At 37.4% G+C, this 16,612-nt stretch overlaps 1 protein-coding gene across 4 annotated transcripts in view; it reads right to left on the bottom strand.

The window, feature by feature from the left end:
* The window catches only part of UBR3 (ubiquitin protein ligase E3 component n-recognin 3), a 97,318-nt gene that overhangs the window by 12,977 nt on the left and 67,729 nt on the right, over positions 1 to 16,612 (bottom strand). For all 4 annotated transcript variants that reach the window (XM_074548513.1, XM_074548512.1, XM_074548511.1 and 1 more), the window contains 2 exons: positions 10,212 to 10,317; positions 3,174 to 3,274 (listed from right to left, as the gene is read on the bottom strand). In XM_074548513.1, the coding sequence (XP_074404614.1) occupies positions 3,174 to 3,274; positions 10,212 to 10,317 (207 nt within the window). The remainder of the gene's footprint in view (positions 1 to 3,173; positions 3,275 to 10,211; positions 10,318 to 16,612) is intronic.

Raw genomic sequence — 16,612 nt, forward strand, 5'->3', positions numbered from 1 at the left:
AAATAACCTTTGAAAAATATTCTTCTTGATCAAAAGCATGAATGCTTCTTTGAAAACACAACTTGAGAACAAAGGGAAACAGCACTGAACTTCAGATAATCCATGAAAGGTATATTAAAGTTCCAAGATACAGATATTTGAGCTTCCACACTGAAACTGGATAGTATTCAAGCTGATTACATCTATACTATATGTTTAGTCAACATCCTTATCTAATGATTTTTGTAAGTGTTAGTGTTTGCAGCGTGCTGCTCCTTACACCCAGTGCAATGCAGAAACTGAAATCACTAGAAGCTACACTCTACTCCTAGAAATCTGTACACAGGGTCCCAAGTCAGGTGGTGAGAAAATAAAACTTTTTGCAATTGATGGTAACAAGATACAATATCCAACTTCAATTAAATGACTCCAGCAGCCAAAAACTGTGCTGCAGAAAGGACTGGTGGGGGAGAGGGGGGTATTGAATTCAATTTACAAAGACAGATTTAGGTTTTGATAACCACCAAGCCACTCTCTCTATTTCTGTACACACACCATCACCTGCTATTTCTGTAAGAAAGGAGCTGGAAGCAAAATCTTTGTTTTGTATGGAGTCCCAGTTCACAACACCATGAACACTCCATCCTCTGTACAACAACTGCCACAGAACATAACCAGAAAACTCCTATGTGGATTATTATGCATTTAGCTCTGTACAATTTCAAAAATTTCAAACAAAATTCTAAATATGTGAAGCCTTTAAAAGTTCTGCCCATGTCCTAGTGTGAAACTCAAAAGAATAAAGAGGTTTCACAGTGTTTATTTTGCCAGCTACACTACACAGAGGGACACATATCAGTCTCATTCCCTTCTCTGCAAATTGGTTAATGCTTGTAAATGCTCTGACCTCCACCACTAAGTTTTTTCTGTAGCAGTCTTCTTTCTTTTTGATAGGTTCAGATCAATTTTCTCTTCTGAATGAAGAGGCTGAACAGTAATGACATTTTTATTGCTTTAATCTATGTCAGATTGAAAAAGATACCAACACCCATCCAACAGTTAATAGGGAAGCTAATGCAATTCCCAGTCTGAATTTAAAATTAACAGTTAATAGGGAAGTTAATACAATTGCCATCTGAAGGGCAAGAGATGAGATTTTGAGTCCTCCTTAAAGAGTGCTCTCTACTTTTAAAAAACACATTGTGTAAACAAAAAGGCTTTTGAGTACACATTTGAAAAACAATGTCATATTTGATTAAGGACATAATGCAACTTACTCAAGTCTATTGCTAAAGGAATTTACTGGAAATATCTGTCAACACACCCAGGCATCAGCCTCCTGTGTGTATCCCAGTGCACAGCCAAGTCCACGGCTCCTGCATGGCAAGGGCAAGGCAGCACAGACAATCCAGGAAGCAGCAGGGTCAAACAGAGATTTTGTTCACCCCTATTGCTGACCATGAGACATTTCACAAGCCCCTTTACCTCAGTTATACCTCAGCCCTCTACAAAGAATGAATGATATTGAATTTGACTTTGTGACCTACAAACCCATTGTAAAAGTACTAAACAAATTTGTTATGGCTTATTTTTGAGAACACCACTCCACATCTCCAAACAAAGAATTATGAAAGACTTTCTTTTCATTCTCCTTAACCATTTTGATGAAACAAAAATTAGAATGATAAAAGGCAATTTATTTCCAATTTAATGGTTCACAGATTTGAAAGAGACACATTTATTTTCTATCTGCCACTTGCCATTTCCCTCTCAACTGCAACCTATAGTAAGTAAACCTAAAAGCAAAGACAACACATGCTGCTGATATGAGGCACTTCACAGAACTCTTCACAGAATGCCTTACTATTACTTGAATGTTGTCTTTCCCAGGAAAAAATATACTTTCTTAAATGGTGGTATTCAATGCTTGGATATTGACTACAAAGGCGCCACTGGTTTGTGCTTTATCTTCAACACTTCCTTCCCTGAATTTCAGATGTTAGTCTCATTAAACTTTTATTTGCTGTTTTTATACTAGTTTGATTGAGTCCTTCCAATAGAGTTAATTTAAGTTAAATTGTGTTTAAAAAAGGACATTTCTGACAATAGTCTTCCTATGCAAAACATTTTATTCTTTTAGTATTTTCATATTCTAATCATCTTTTGGATATACTTAATCCATAAGCATGCACTCAACAATTGTATATGATGATACTGAAGGTCTTTTCCTACCTAAATGATTCTATGATTTTAAGTGTATTGAATTGAAAAAACAAACCCACAATGTTAATGGATACATACAGAGTCACTTTAGTTGAATTTAAACATTCAATACCAAGGACTGAACACCTCTTATGGGGAAACAGTTTCTACTAAGGTGTAAGCATCAAGAGCAGAACAATTCCTAAATTTACCTATTCAAAAACTACCAAAACTCAGCAGATATCAAAACTGCCACACAGATCCCATGGGAGATATGAAACAGTAAAGTGATATTTACTTTGTTTGTCCTCATTTTCAAATAAAGGTACAATCACAAATAAACAAGCCAGAGACCAGACGGTCAGAACCCCTATTCTGGAACATACATTCCCTCTTAGCAAGAGGTACCAGGTTCAGCTGGTCCTTTTACACAGAAAAAGAAACTTAGGTTTTAAGACAGTACTGATTTTAGTAATGAAATTTTTAATTTTTTAATCTCTTTAATATTTATTCATAATTACACTGTATGCTGTCTCTATTGAAATTGCTGCATTACAGCAATTATTATCTTCATATATGAACTCTTACATAAAACTGCTGCAACTTAAACTCTGAAATTCAAATTAAATTACAATCTTCCAAATTTTTAGCCCTTAGGCATTCAGTTCAACTTGAAGTATTGAGCTGTCCCTCTAAGCACAAGATGAAGGTCAAACAAAGGACACTTTTCTTTCAGCAGAAATACTTAACAGTTTCTGCTCAGCTCTTGTATCTTTAATGAATAGTTGACTGATAAGGTAAAAAGACAGGGAACACAGATAAACCTGTCAACTCAGAACAAAAACTTCTGTTCAATGCCACCTTTTGTAGATAAGGCAGAAACATTATTTTAGAATACACAGTAGATCAGCTATGATTTACCATCCTGCAAACCATCATGAAAGCAGCCTCATCTACATAATAATTCAAATATACATATTTTTGTAACATACCTCTGTGCAATGGCTGAGGCATGGTTAAAATCTGGATAAGCAAAAGGGATGAGACATCTCTGTAAAGCACAGGAACTTCTGGCAGTTCTTCACTTACCAGCCTGGAAATAAAACCAAAAGAAAATCACTCCTGATACTATAAACCCATGTTCTTATTTTATTTTGTATTTATTTGAAATAGTATTACATTTGATATCAAGCTTACAGAAGCCTAATACCTGACAATTTGCTAGCTGATCTCAATTTTAGAATGGATCTCAATTAAAAAATGTAATGTAACTCATATAATAACTCATGAGGAAATTACCATTTGGGCATGTGATTGTGTTGAAATGTGTTAAAACACTGAAAACTGCCTGAACTCATTATGTCTATGCAAAGAGTCAAGGAATATTCAAACACTTGAACTGGTTTCCAAAGCATGGCATTTCACACATATACCTGTAACCAGGCTGTAACAATAAGAAATCCTCATAATACATTTAATGTTACAGGGAATGCTCCTGTTGGAAATCAGAGACTTTAGAAAAGCTACTGCTTTCCTTCATGTAAAGAAATAAAGGCTCAAGCAGCCATGACAGGTGGGATTATGCAATCTTACACACAGTCTTTATTAAACTCCCTGGATGTCTAGAAGGAAGCAAATCAGCACAGAGATAGTACAAACTGTTCAACTATCCAGACTTACCGATGTAACATCATCTTGTTTTTCTACACTAAAAAGCAAAAAATGCTTGCAAATAGGATCGTTTCTAGCTTTGTGTAGCAATATTCAACAAAATTCCAACCAACAGTATTCTTCAGGTCAAATGGCCAACAAAAAAATCAAATGGTGAAAAATCATTCTTCCCAATTTTAACTGATATGGGGCGTGATGGAGATCTCAAGCAGGAGCAGCTTGAGCTAAAATATGATCCACACTCTCCCCATGAGCCTTTCCCTTCTGCAACACACACAGGTGCAAAGAGCTGGCTGTGCTCTAACTGCCCTTGGCAAGCAGTGGTGCTGCTGATCTGCACTGCAGGAGCCACACGGGAACTCCTGCTCTGACCCTGAATCTCCCACACAGAGCCGTCCTCTGCCAACGGCCAGCAGGGCTGCAAGGGAACCCACTGAGCTCCATGGACTGCACAAGGCTGCCCACGGTGGTTTGTGGGTGCATGTGTGGGATCTTCAGCGTCCTCTAACAGCTTGGGGGATTCAACCAGCTCCTCATCTCCGAGGCCCATAAACATGATCCTGCTTTGGAAAAAAGACTACGTAATTATTGATTTCCTGAAAACTCAGGCATCTCTCTACAGAGGGCACTTCCAGGAGTCATCTGTGATATGAATTTTAACACATGGAAGCAGTCATACGAGAGAAGGATTAAAAGAATGCTTATGGTAACATGGCTGACTGATCTTGTAAAATGAAGGGAGGGAAAACATGGCCTAACTGGTCCTTTTGAATTAATGAACCCAGACAGCTACAAAATAAACACCATCTATAACCCTTTTGCTATAATCAATCATTTAATAAAATTATTGTTTCAAAGCACTGCAATATACATATATATACATATATACATGTGTGTATGTAAGCCTCCTAAACAAAACCCAAATATTCTAAAAATCAGTATATTGAATTCTAAAGAAGACAAGGGCGGCAAAAATTTGTATCACACTGCCAAGCTTCATTTTCAAAATTATACTGGCCATGAAGATACTCATCTCACTATGTCTAATTCTACTTTTACCTACACCTAGTTCTACCCTGTGATCTACAACACTGAATTTTAAAATAACCCTCATTGTGTAATGACTTTAAAACCAGGGACATCCCTTAAATTACTTCTCATCTTTAATTCTTGGGAAAAATTTAATTTGGAATAATATTAAAAAAATCTGACTCCCTCTGGTCACATTTAGCTGAACACTTCTTTCCAACAGAGGTATCAATATTGTTTAATAGTTATGTAACAACTAGGTCAAATACCAGTTCTGCCCAAATTATTATATACGTATATATCTATTTATCTATATCTATATATACACATCAACAAAATACCAAAATTGATTGGCATCAACATCACACATAAAGCAACTCATTTGCATGTGCAGGACCAACTGAATTACTTTTCTAATTTATTCAGTTCATAAGAATTGAGAAGCAAAGCTACATTAAATGTCAGGGGTTTAGATAAGCTGCTTTTGCTTACATCAAGTACTGCAGCACATGAATCACTTAAAAATTGCTCTGTCATTTGTTAAGAGTCTCAGAAACTTCTTCATTATGAAAATGGAACTGAAATTACAAAATGTGTTTAGAAATGTGTTTTATGGAAATTGTCCATTCTGTTAATCCCTAATGCATATATGCAAGCTTGATAAATCTGACTACAAAAACCTGTGCCACAGAAGCACTTAATAAAAAGAAAGCAAGTACAACAGCAAATAGAACCAAAGTGATACGATATGATTGAAATGTGTAATAGCTGTATGCTGAAGCAATTTTTAAAAGGGAGTTGGTGGTAAAATAAACTATCCATGTCCTAAAATGAAAAATGCAAAGCTATGGTCATTTCCATAGCTTTCCCTACGGAAATGACCTCTCCTCCAGCCCAAGGTAACTGGGCTGCACCTCTCTGTGCCAAAACCAGGGCTGCCTATCCCCTGACAGCTGAGAAACTGCCTCTGTATTCTGCATCCTCCTCCTGGAGAGCTGTTATGCAGGAGTCACTTCTTTGGGAATGGATACAGAGAAATGGGAAATTCTGTTGTACTCTGAAATAAGCAGCATTTTGCTGATGGTGGTTCCTTAGATTTACGCTCCCCATTCCCTCTTCTCTCAACCAGAGACACTTAAAAGTTTTTGGTTGATGCTAACTCCAACTAATTATAAAGGTAGAAATTCAGTAAGTAAAGTCAAAGCTCTGAGCCTCACACCTCTTTGAACTGTCTGACAAGAAAATTTGAGACACAGGGATATAGGTACACCTAAACTAAGGCTTCATCAACTAGGGCAAACTTATATTTTCTCCACAATTTGCAGGATAAGAAGCAAAGCACACAAATCCCAGATGGCAGAGAGGTCAAACTAATACACAGCTTCTGATATTCACTGCAAGAAAGCAGAATCCTACTATTTATTCTGTCTGCACCTTAGGATATAATCACAATTTCATATTTGCTCTTCGCTGTGTCACAGCAGATTTTCCAGCAGGTCAGTTTCTCATTATACAGTCACTGACAGTACTAACACTGGGCATCTCCCGTTCTCTTTCACCACGCTGCCCCCAGCAGTCCCTCGGCACCCGCTCCCAAACTCATTCCATTTAAGCTTTTTAAAACATGGATCTGCTGCGTGACTGTGTTCATGCAGCCTGCCTAAGTTCCATCAGCACAGCCAAAGAAGATGGTGAGCTATAGTGCAGGGGAAGGAAGAAACAGCCAAGAGCAAATACTCCAAAGCTGGCTCTGCTGAGAACACCCATGTACTGCACCCTCTGTCCTGAGAGGCAGCTGTTCCAGGCAGGATTTCTGTTGTATGGAACAGTGCACATAAGTCCTGCTGCAGCATGTGTATGTATAGACCCCCACTCACATAAACCTTAACCAAACCCTGCTATCCCACCATTCCTACTCTCTCTGTCTCAGGGTATCTTCACAAAAACTGTGGCCTTTTTCCCCATTTCACAACAGTTTCTGTGATGGAGATGTGATTTAAGAGGTTCCTACACACAGCTGCTCAGTCCTATCCTGAGTTGCAGTTTGTTGCCCCAGTATGACACCATAAACAGTCTCTGAAGTGATCTAGCTTAGAATGAAACATCAGTAAAACACTGCAGAAAAAATAACCCAGCATTTCAGTTTATCATGCAGTTCCTCCCTCCAAGTGCTTCTGCTGCAAAGATCCTTAATGTTTTATCAATCCATTCTTTGCTGATATATTCTGTCTATCAAAATAGACACAAAAATTTCAGCCTTTGTAGAGATTTAAATTTTAAAAAACATGTATATCCTTTCATCTCATGTTTGTTGTTCCTGAAACAGGGCCTGTTTGGACTAGTTCATTAAATTCACATCTGGGTTTAGCAATTATTGCCTCCAGCTGCTCCTTGCCTGCCCCCTGCCAGAAGCTATTATTCCCCCTTTGCACCACAATAATTGTTTATTTGATCACTATTGAAACCAGATCTGCCCCAGAAGAACAATTTGCTTAAGTACAGCCTGTGGGACCAAGCATACATTGAATTTTGCAACATAAACTGCACAGGAGAAATAATCTACTAAAACATTCACAGTTCACCAGACTCAGCTTCTTCTTTTTCCCCTTTATCTTCCAAACAGCTCACATTATTTAGGCCCTTTTTGATAGTCTATCTTCTTGCTCAAGATTTCCTTATTTCTACTTAACCTTTCTGTGGCTGCTTGAGCTTCTCCCTACCTTTCCTTTCAGTTGCCATTTTCAGCTACAAGGGGATCTAAATACAATTGTAGAAGACATGGACAAAACCGGTGGTTTTGGGAAGTGAAGGAATTCTGAGAGACTCTTTACAAGGTACTTTTATCAGTTCTCCCAGACACAGGAAATCTAAGGCATTATTTATGAAGAATGACAGCTGAGTTGTAGAAAACTGAGATAAAAATTGTGGGTTCTACATCCGGGTAGTTCTATTTGTAAATATTTATGTATATTTAAAGAAAATAGCTACAATTAAATGAGAATGAGAATACAATGTAATGGGGACTTGTTTTCCACAGATTTTTGCTTGTGAGTGGGTTTTTTTTTTCTTTCCATTTAAAAAATTATCATTTTAAATAAATGAAGATTAAACTAGCTTCTCTGGAAAACTGCTTTCAAATCAAATAATAATTTAAAGTGAAAATTAAATAGAAAAAGATGGCATATTGGTTTGAAGATATTTTTCTTCTGTGAGTTCCCTAAAGTTAAATTGTTTGGAATCACAGTAATACAGTCAGAAAATATAGAACTTTTTCTCTCACTGACATTTTTTTCTATAAGTCTTTGCTTGAAGTCTCATGTGCAGGTCAGGCTGATGCTTTAGGTGACTTGGTTAACTTCAAAGCAGCAGAATGCCATTCACATCTAAAATCTGCAATGATTATTTCTCCACCATCCTCTTAAGATTTTTCAGTTTTCAGCAGTGTGTCACCTTCTAACTGCTCTGAGTACTCTTCCCTGTACCTGAAAAATTCTGCTATTCTGTACCTCAGAAGGATGTGTGACTCTAAGAAGTGTGCAATCAGATCATGCACACCAATCCTATGAATGCCATCGTCAAGTCAAACTACCACTTCAAATTTCTGCAGTATAATTACAGATACTCATTTTATGCTCCAATTTATACATGAAAAACATGTCCTCAAATTGCCTCCTTTGTAGTGCTCTGGTGCCTGCAGACTAAGGAAGGAAAAACATTACAAGAGTGAGCAAAAATCTTCCAGCTCAAAAGCATCTGTGCCTCTCACCAGTAAATTATTTCATGGCAAAATGGATGCTATTTCAGTTGTAGCTTCCTACAAACCATTTAGGACTTTGTGCCAAACCAGTATCATCAAGTCTACTATGAAATATTGAAAACCAGTGCAGAAGACACGAGAACTGCTCAAATACAGCATGCAAACCCTTCTGCAAAGCAAGGCATTACAGACCTGCAGTAACATTAAGTGATTCAAAATATTGCCCAGTGAAAGCTAACATGCTGCACTTTAGCCTTGACATGACCAAGGCATGGTGAATCCCATCAGCTCTGCAGGCCCCCTCTATTAACAAACAGCTGCTTCCAAAGGCAGCAAGCTCCTCAAATGCCAAAATGAGAAGTGCATGATCTGTCCCACAGCCATTGTGGCCACATGATCTTAATTCTGCTGCACATAACTCAGCCAACCATACACCAAATTTATTAACATCATCCCACTGCTCAATCTAGGTCAGGGCTCAATCAGAATCACATGAAAATAGACCCTCAAAGCAGTCTGAATGTATGCTAAACAGGTTTTCAGATTATAAAATGCCTGATACTTTCTTCTGCTAATAGTTTATAAATTACTCTCTTAATACAGTTTAATTACTCCAGTATCCTAATGTTCATTGCAAAAAGAAGCCTGGGTCCAAGAGAAAAATAAAATCTTAAACTAGAAACTAGAACAATTGTTTTAATAGTCTTCCCCACTTTGCAGTTAGGATTGTGGCATCACAATTCTAGATCAGTTTTCGAAATTGCATGATGCTTTCCACCTCAGGCTCCCAGAAGCACTCACAAACACACAGCTGGAGAGGCACTAAAAGGACAGTCTTTTGACATAACTGCAAGCTACAAAAGGTAGAGCTTAGGATGAAGAAGATGCTTAAGGTGCTAAGAGAAAAAATATATACTGTTTTCCTCTTATGAGGAAAAACCATAATCTGGTTTCAGGCAAGAAACCTTTCTCCTCGTCATCAAGGTAGAATCTGAAAAGTGATGGGTCTTAAGTCAAGTAAGGAGATGAGTCCTTGCAGAACAAAGTACATGGTTTAATTTATTATATTGCTAAGCCTTGTACAGCTGTGTATGTAAAGTCCATTTTTTAAAGGCAAACTCAGATCAGTAACTTGCTTAAAAACAATAAGCTTGATGAAAATTTTAAGCCTAAAATATAATTATTTCTCACATATATTAGACCTATTTACAGGTATTAATCATTATTCAACTTTCCATAAGCTACCAGCTTATCTCAATGTAAATTTTGTTGAGCATTCATATCAAGAACAGCACTGCCCTATTTACTTACCCAATACTATTTAATTTGCATGTACTTAAGCCTGCAAGAGGTGTATTTAAACTTTAGCTCAAAATTCCTATTTGGCAGATTTTTATGTAAAAGAAATCGGAAAACATATTTTTACAAATTCATACATACAATTTTTAGATGTTAAGTCTTCACCAGCATACCTCACAGAGAATTTAAATTAAGACAAAGTTACCCAAAGTCCCTCTGTAAGGATGTTTCTTTCACCAGGCAAAACTGCTACAGGGTAAATTAAAATACTTGCTCTGAGTTTGTCTCCTGCGAGGGCTGGGTTAGTTTCCTCCAGGGATTGTATGCAGAGTCTATGCTGTAGAGGCGCATGTGCATGGCCAGCACGTGAAACAGCTGATCTGAAAGGGGAAGAAGACAGATTGCTCAGTATTACATACAGTGATAGGAACTTTTTACATTAAATTGTCATTGTGTATTTTACAAGATTCTGAGAAGCCTATCACGTCATTCCAAATATTTTTATTAAGGATTATTTTTTTTAAAAGAATTTGAAGAGAAGTAAGATTTCAATAGAAGGCAGTGAACACATGCAGATATACAGAAAAATGTTTCAGGGAAAGGCTGTTTAGAAAGCTTTGACCAGATCTCAGTTGTTTTGGTGCTCCATCTTCTTAATTACAGGCCCTTTTAAAAAATCCTGTTTCATATGCTGTTATATTGCCAAGGTTCTGTGTTCACTACACTTCCCTCTCCAGTTTATGCTAGAAGCAGTGATTTCTTAAACAATTAATCTTAACAGAGACTGATACATTTGTAATTTTTTTACTTTTGGCTTCCAATCCTCTCTCTCACTGTTAAGTTCTGGGCACCACACATTTGAAATTTAATCTAAAATTGCTACAAGTCCTGGCCTACAGCAAGATCACTTTGGTTCTTCATCTTTAAAAGGTTTATTATTCTTTCTGCCTTCATATGGTTATTTTGTAGGTAACTTCTGGACAAAAAAATCCTGAAACAAACAAAAGCCTGATTACACATCAATGACACTAACATAGCAACAGTCTTTATAATGTCACAGATTTGTCTGTACCACCTGCAGGCAGAATTTGCTGATACTCATAATTTCAAAACCTCTGTAGTTCCACTCTATCAAAAATATAACTTGCAAAACACTTGTAGAATTTTTCAAACAGAGGATGCATAATTACTCATGGTGATTTACTGCAGTATTTTACATTAAAACACACATTTTATATTTATCTATGAATCATATGATCACACAAAGACAACATCTAACCCTTCCTTCCATTAAGCCACCCAAGAAGACAAGCACCACTTAGGTAAAGAGCATTTTCAGAAAAGGACACGCCATAAAGAGCACAAAATGGTTTGAGTTGGAAGGGACCTTTAAAGGTCATGTAGTCAAAGCGTCCTGCAATGAGCAGGGATATCTCCAACCCGATCAGGGACTATTCGGGACTCAGACTTCACTTTTTCAATGAATCTTTTTTTATCTTCAAAGATTTACACTGAAATAATAAAGTATTATTTCCTACAGTTTTGCTTACTTTTTTCTTCCTGTCACACTATATCTTGCTATTTGGTGCCATGCTTTTCTCCTGTTCAGTTTTCTAGGACCCTGCTTTCTTTCTCCCTTTCATTTTAACTTTTTCCCTTAGTATCCTGACATCATCTTTCCACCCCTTATCCTATCAATTGATCCCTTTGCATACTTCTCTCTAAATCTCTCTACATCTCTTTAAAACCCACTTGCTCAGCCTACACACTTGCAGGTCCTCTCTTTCAAGTAGAAATAGCAGCTATTAATTTATTTTCCATAAATAGACAATTACTCAGAGGTACGCAATGGCCAAAAGAGTCTCATGATGCAATCAGCTGACTGCCAGAGCCTGAGGGCTGTAATTAGCTCCTGGGGTTTGTAAAATAATTGGAGCTGTGGATGGCATTGGAATTGATAGCTGCCACCTGCTTTCTGAATAAAAACAGTCAATGAGGACAAAATAAGTCATCTTTTCTCCTGGCAAGAGATTCTTAGCAAAACACTGCTTTGCTGATAAAGTTGAAAATATGAAATCTGAAAATATACTTGTATTCCATCAAAATAATAAAAAAACCCAAACCCCTCAAGCATGGTTTTATTTGGAATGAAACCCATGAAAATATCCGTGCCTTTTCACTAAAATGAAGGTTTTTTTCTCCCTCAACTATTCTTTGCTTTAAACAGAAACAGGCGACTACGCAAAATGAAAAAAAAAAAATTGAAAATTGTTCAGGGTAATTAATTCATCCCCTATTCCTTTAACAGCTACACTCCAGAGCTTTTACTAATATGAAATTAAGCAAGCAAGCATCAAATTCTAGCCCTGGAGAATTTATTAGTAATCTCCGAACGTGTAACATTTACGGAATGGGGACACATTGCGGGAGTGCCGGGATCTGCCCGGGAAGGCACCAGCAGCACGCCGGGGCCGCCATCGGGGCCGCCACCCCGCACCAGCTCCGGCCGAGGCACACACCAAGCTTCCTTTCTGCCTCACACCACAGTCACTCCAATGGCTTCACTTACTGCTTACTGTGACTATGAACTGCTGGAGAAAGCCAAGGGAAACACTAGAGCACTGGGAAGCGAGAACTGGCAACTTGAGTGTGCACCAAGTGCTTGGTGCTGCGGCACGTCCTTATGCCTGAGGGACTGGCAGAATTTGTGGACTGCCTCGTATTTGTGGAATGCATAATTCCAAAACATAAGCATAAAAATACACAATGTCCTCCCATTTACTTACACCCTACTTGGAACCTTTAAAATACATGTAAGGGCCGTTTTTAAACAAGTACAAGCAAAACATTACCATGACCATGGCCCACAAACATCAATCGTGGCTAGTGAAGAGTGGGAAGGGAGGCCATAACCTCACCAGGTATCCCAAAGCCTCTCAGGTATCCCTCTGGCCCTCACAGTCCATCCTTCCAGGCAATTCTCTCCAGGAGAGCCCACCCTTGGTAAGGGGAAAGGCAGGATAAAGCTCTGAGTCACCAAAAGATCATTCTTAAACCAATTTTTGTAGGAAGAATATTAATTTCAGAAAGCACAGCAGCAACAAAATTTGAAAAAAATTGAATATTATTCTCCTCTTCTAATAATTGTAATATTTGAGGCAGGCTGCATGCAGATAATTTGAATAAATATAAAGAATCACACAATTTGGATGCACAATATAACTCATTGCTGCAAGTCATCAGGGGCATGGGAGAGTTCTAATATTTAGACATTTGAGTGGGCAAGATTGCTACTGTTTTAAAACACAATCATAGACTCAAGTATTGCCTACACTGATGCACGGCTGGCAAACTCTCTCAGCTTATGTCTTTGTTTTCACAGAATACATGTAAAGCTTAAACAACACATCATAGAATCATCTGGATTAGCAGTGAGAACTAGCTTTCAGTCCTATAAGCATTCCTTAATCCATTTCTAAAAATAATGAAAATAACTATTGTTATTTTGTTACTGTCACTGCTGTTCTTGGTAGATTTACTTTCTGGAGTTAATCTATTGTGAGAGAGGGCAATAAACTCAATTGGAATCTGTACGTTCAAAAGAGCAGCTCAATGGATAAGACACTGGCTTTGCACTGAGACTGAAGCTTTGCTTTCGAGGAAGCATTGTAATGCTGCTCTTCTCACAAACCCCAAAGATAATGGGTATTTTGTCTATATATCCACACTGCACCAGCACTTGCAGCTGCATTCTTTACTGTTTTTAATAATAAAGCAGACTCATTTTACAAATGTTGACAAAACTCTTAAAAATATTCTGCTGTGTTACAATGCAAAAAGCAGAAGTCCACAAAGGCAGTTTCACAGCCCTTTTCAGTTTTAGTGTGATATGCACAGCACAAAAGATGACTAAATTCAAGACATAAAAAGACAACAATTTGATAGATGAATGATAGAAATTCTAAAAACGCTGTGCTCTATTGACAAAAATTAGCAATTCGGGAAGTTGAGTTCAGATTTAAGTTTTGGTCTTGTAATCTTGGTTTGATCTTTGCTGAGCTGATCCCAAATTTCTGTGTAAGTTTTGCTGCCTTTTTTCCTACATGTTTTTTTCTGGTCTCTTGACTGGTAAAGTAAACTCTCAAATGACCAGAGTTCAAATCAGATGATGTTTTCTGTTATTCACTCCAATTCCACAATGTAGAGCAATGTGCTGTCATAATGAAAACAAACAATGGAATGAGCTGCCTTTGCCTTGCTTGCAACAGTCTAGATAATGTGTTTATACCCCCTCTCTTTATTTTAGGACATATACTGCTGTCATGGAATTTTTTGTCTTGATCCAGATTTCCCTTTTTACATTCCCTAAGTTAGTATTCATATTTACAACGTGAAAACATCACGGCAGTTCACTGCAGGTGGAATTGAAAACATCCTTGTCTCAACTGTGAAGATCTTACCAGACTAGGGATTCTTCCCCTTTCTTCTCCCATAGTTTCCTGGGACTATCAAGAAGAATGTAGATTATAACTAAAACCAGTTGATACAGCCAGATGGGACTTGATTGTCAATAAGGAGATTGAGAAATATTTTTCTCCTGGTAGAGATTTACATAGTCCACTTAGCAACAGCAGCTACAAAGACCTGCTGACAACATCTTCCCATTCATCACTGATCCAGTAGACTTGAATCAGTAAAAAACCATGAAGGTCAGCAAAAGCCTATTAAGGCATTAAGACTGGATAGTCTTTACAAAATCTCTTACATCTTCACTAAGTCTTAATTGCTGATGGAGCAGCTAATTACCCTCTATACCAAACTCACCAGTGTATGACATCAACTTTAGCAACAGAATTCTAACAGTACCTATCCTTGCTTCTCCCACACTACATATTAGTGGCAGACCAAGAGTTTTAGAAAATACTTAAGATGATCTGCTGGTGACAAAAACTGCTTTTTCCAAGTTAGCACAAATGGGCACCAAGGGTCTGCAGACTGACAGCTCCTAACTGAAAAAAACTCCAAACCAAGCAAAAAATCCAAAAAACCAAATCCTGCAACACCAAAAAGCCCAATCAATGACAGAAACCCGCTGTAGTGAGGCTTTCCTAAAAACTTATTTTATTATCTTTATTTTCAGTGGCTGCAGAGAGCTGCATAGGACTCTTTGCAACCATATTCACATCACCAATTATAGGAAAGAGACAGCTGCAACTCATCTTGAAAATCCTAAAAGAATTGGGTTTTTCTCCTAACAGGAAATACTAAGTTGCTCCAAGTGTCACTGTCCATATTCATAAAATGGAGACACCCATTACTTTCAACATGGTTGAAAAATTTTATACAGAAGAATCCTGAAGAGAAACAATGAGTTTCTATGCTCATAAAAACACTAAAAACACTGATAAAACTGATACAACACAATCAAGATAAATGCTTCAAATGAATGACAAAAAGAAAACCAAAACAAACAAACCAAAACAATTCCCATGAAGCAATCCTGTTTCTCAATGTTTAGAGCCATTTCCAGAAGTTACAAAGGTTCTAGATGTCCTACTTAAGAAGAAATTAAACAACTCTTAAATAATTTTTTGATGTCCAGTTGTAAATAATGTCCTTTCCAATTAACGCAGTTGATGGTGCAATGCCAGACTGCTGTTTGTGGGAAGCATAAGGATAAGGAGCTCATTTACAGAGAAACTGAAGCCAGAGAACAAGAGGATAAAATATTTAATCTTTACCCAAAACCCTAATCCTATCCTTCTCAGAAAGGAGAAAAAGGAAAAACAAACAAAAAACCAAACCAAAACAAACAAACAAAAAAGAAGAGACTAGACAGACAGAAAGAAAAGTACTATTTCAAAGTTAAAAAGGAAGATTATAAATTCATTAATATGTAGCTTTAAAATGTTGTAGAACTGTTCATCAACTAGTGCAAGATTACCAGAGTACGAATAGCAAAGAAAAACATCTACATAAGTTAAAGAGAGGTCACAGAATTAGAGAATGCTTAGGCTTGGAATGGACCTTACAGAGCATCTAGCCCCCATCCCCCAGACCCTGCCATGTTCCATTAGACCAGGTTGCTCAAGGCCTTATATAAAAACTGTACAGAGAAATCACAATTATTCAGCCTTAATGCTGTGTTGTGACCCTGTTTGGTAAATATGGAACAATGAAGACAAACAGGTCTATTACACTTTATAAAACAGAGAAATAAGACTTGCACAGTTGTTATATATCATAATTTTCCCTAAACTCCTGAGAATTTGCAAGGCCATAGACTCTAAAACTGTAATGTATTCCTTCAAACAGGACTTGATTTTTAAGTAAAAAATAATAGGATACTATGCATTTTTTATTGCACACACATACAAAACTTTAAGCCTTAAAATGGCAATTTTGCAGGCAAATTTTCTTCACCATTCTTCTCACAAACACTTGGTCAGCAATACTAAGAGCTACATTAATCATTCTTAATTTTACTTCCCAAGAGTAGCTGCCCTCACAGTGCAATCTACTTAAACAGCTCTTGACCTATTTGTTCCCACCGTCTTCCCTGATCTTTGCTGCTGTAACAGCTGACCTGGACAATATATTCCATTCCCCACAATATCTAATCACCAAACTTCACAGTTGTTACAAGACTACTACAGAGTGGTATCTGCAGAACCC

The sequence above is a fragment of the Zonotrichia albicollis genome, chromosome 10, assembly GCF_047830755.1.
Source record: "Zonotrichia albicollis isolate bZonAlb1 chromosome 10, bZonAlb1.hap1, whole genome shotgun sequence".
NCBI classification, from domain to species: domain Eukaryota; kingdom Metazoa; phylum Chordata; class Aves; order Passeriformes; family Passerellidae; genus Zonotrichia; species Zonotrichia albicollis.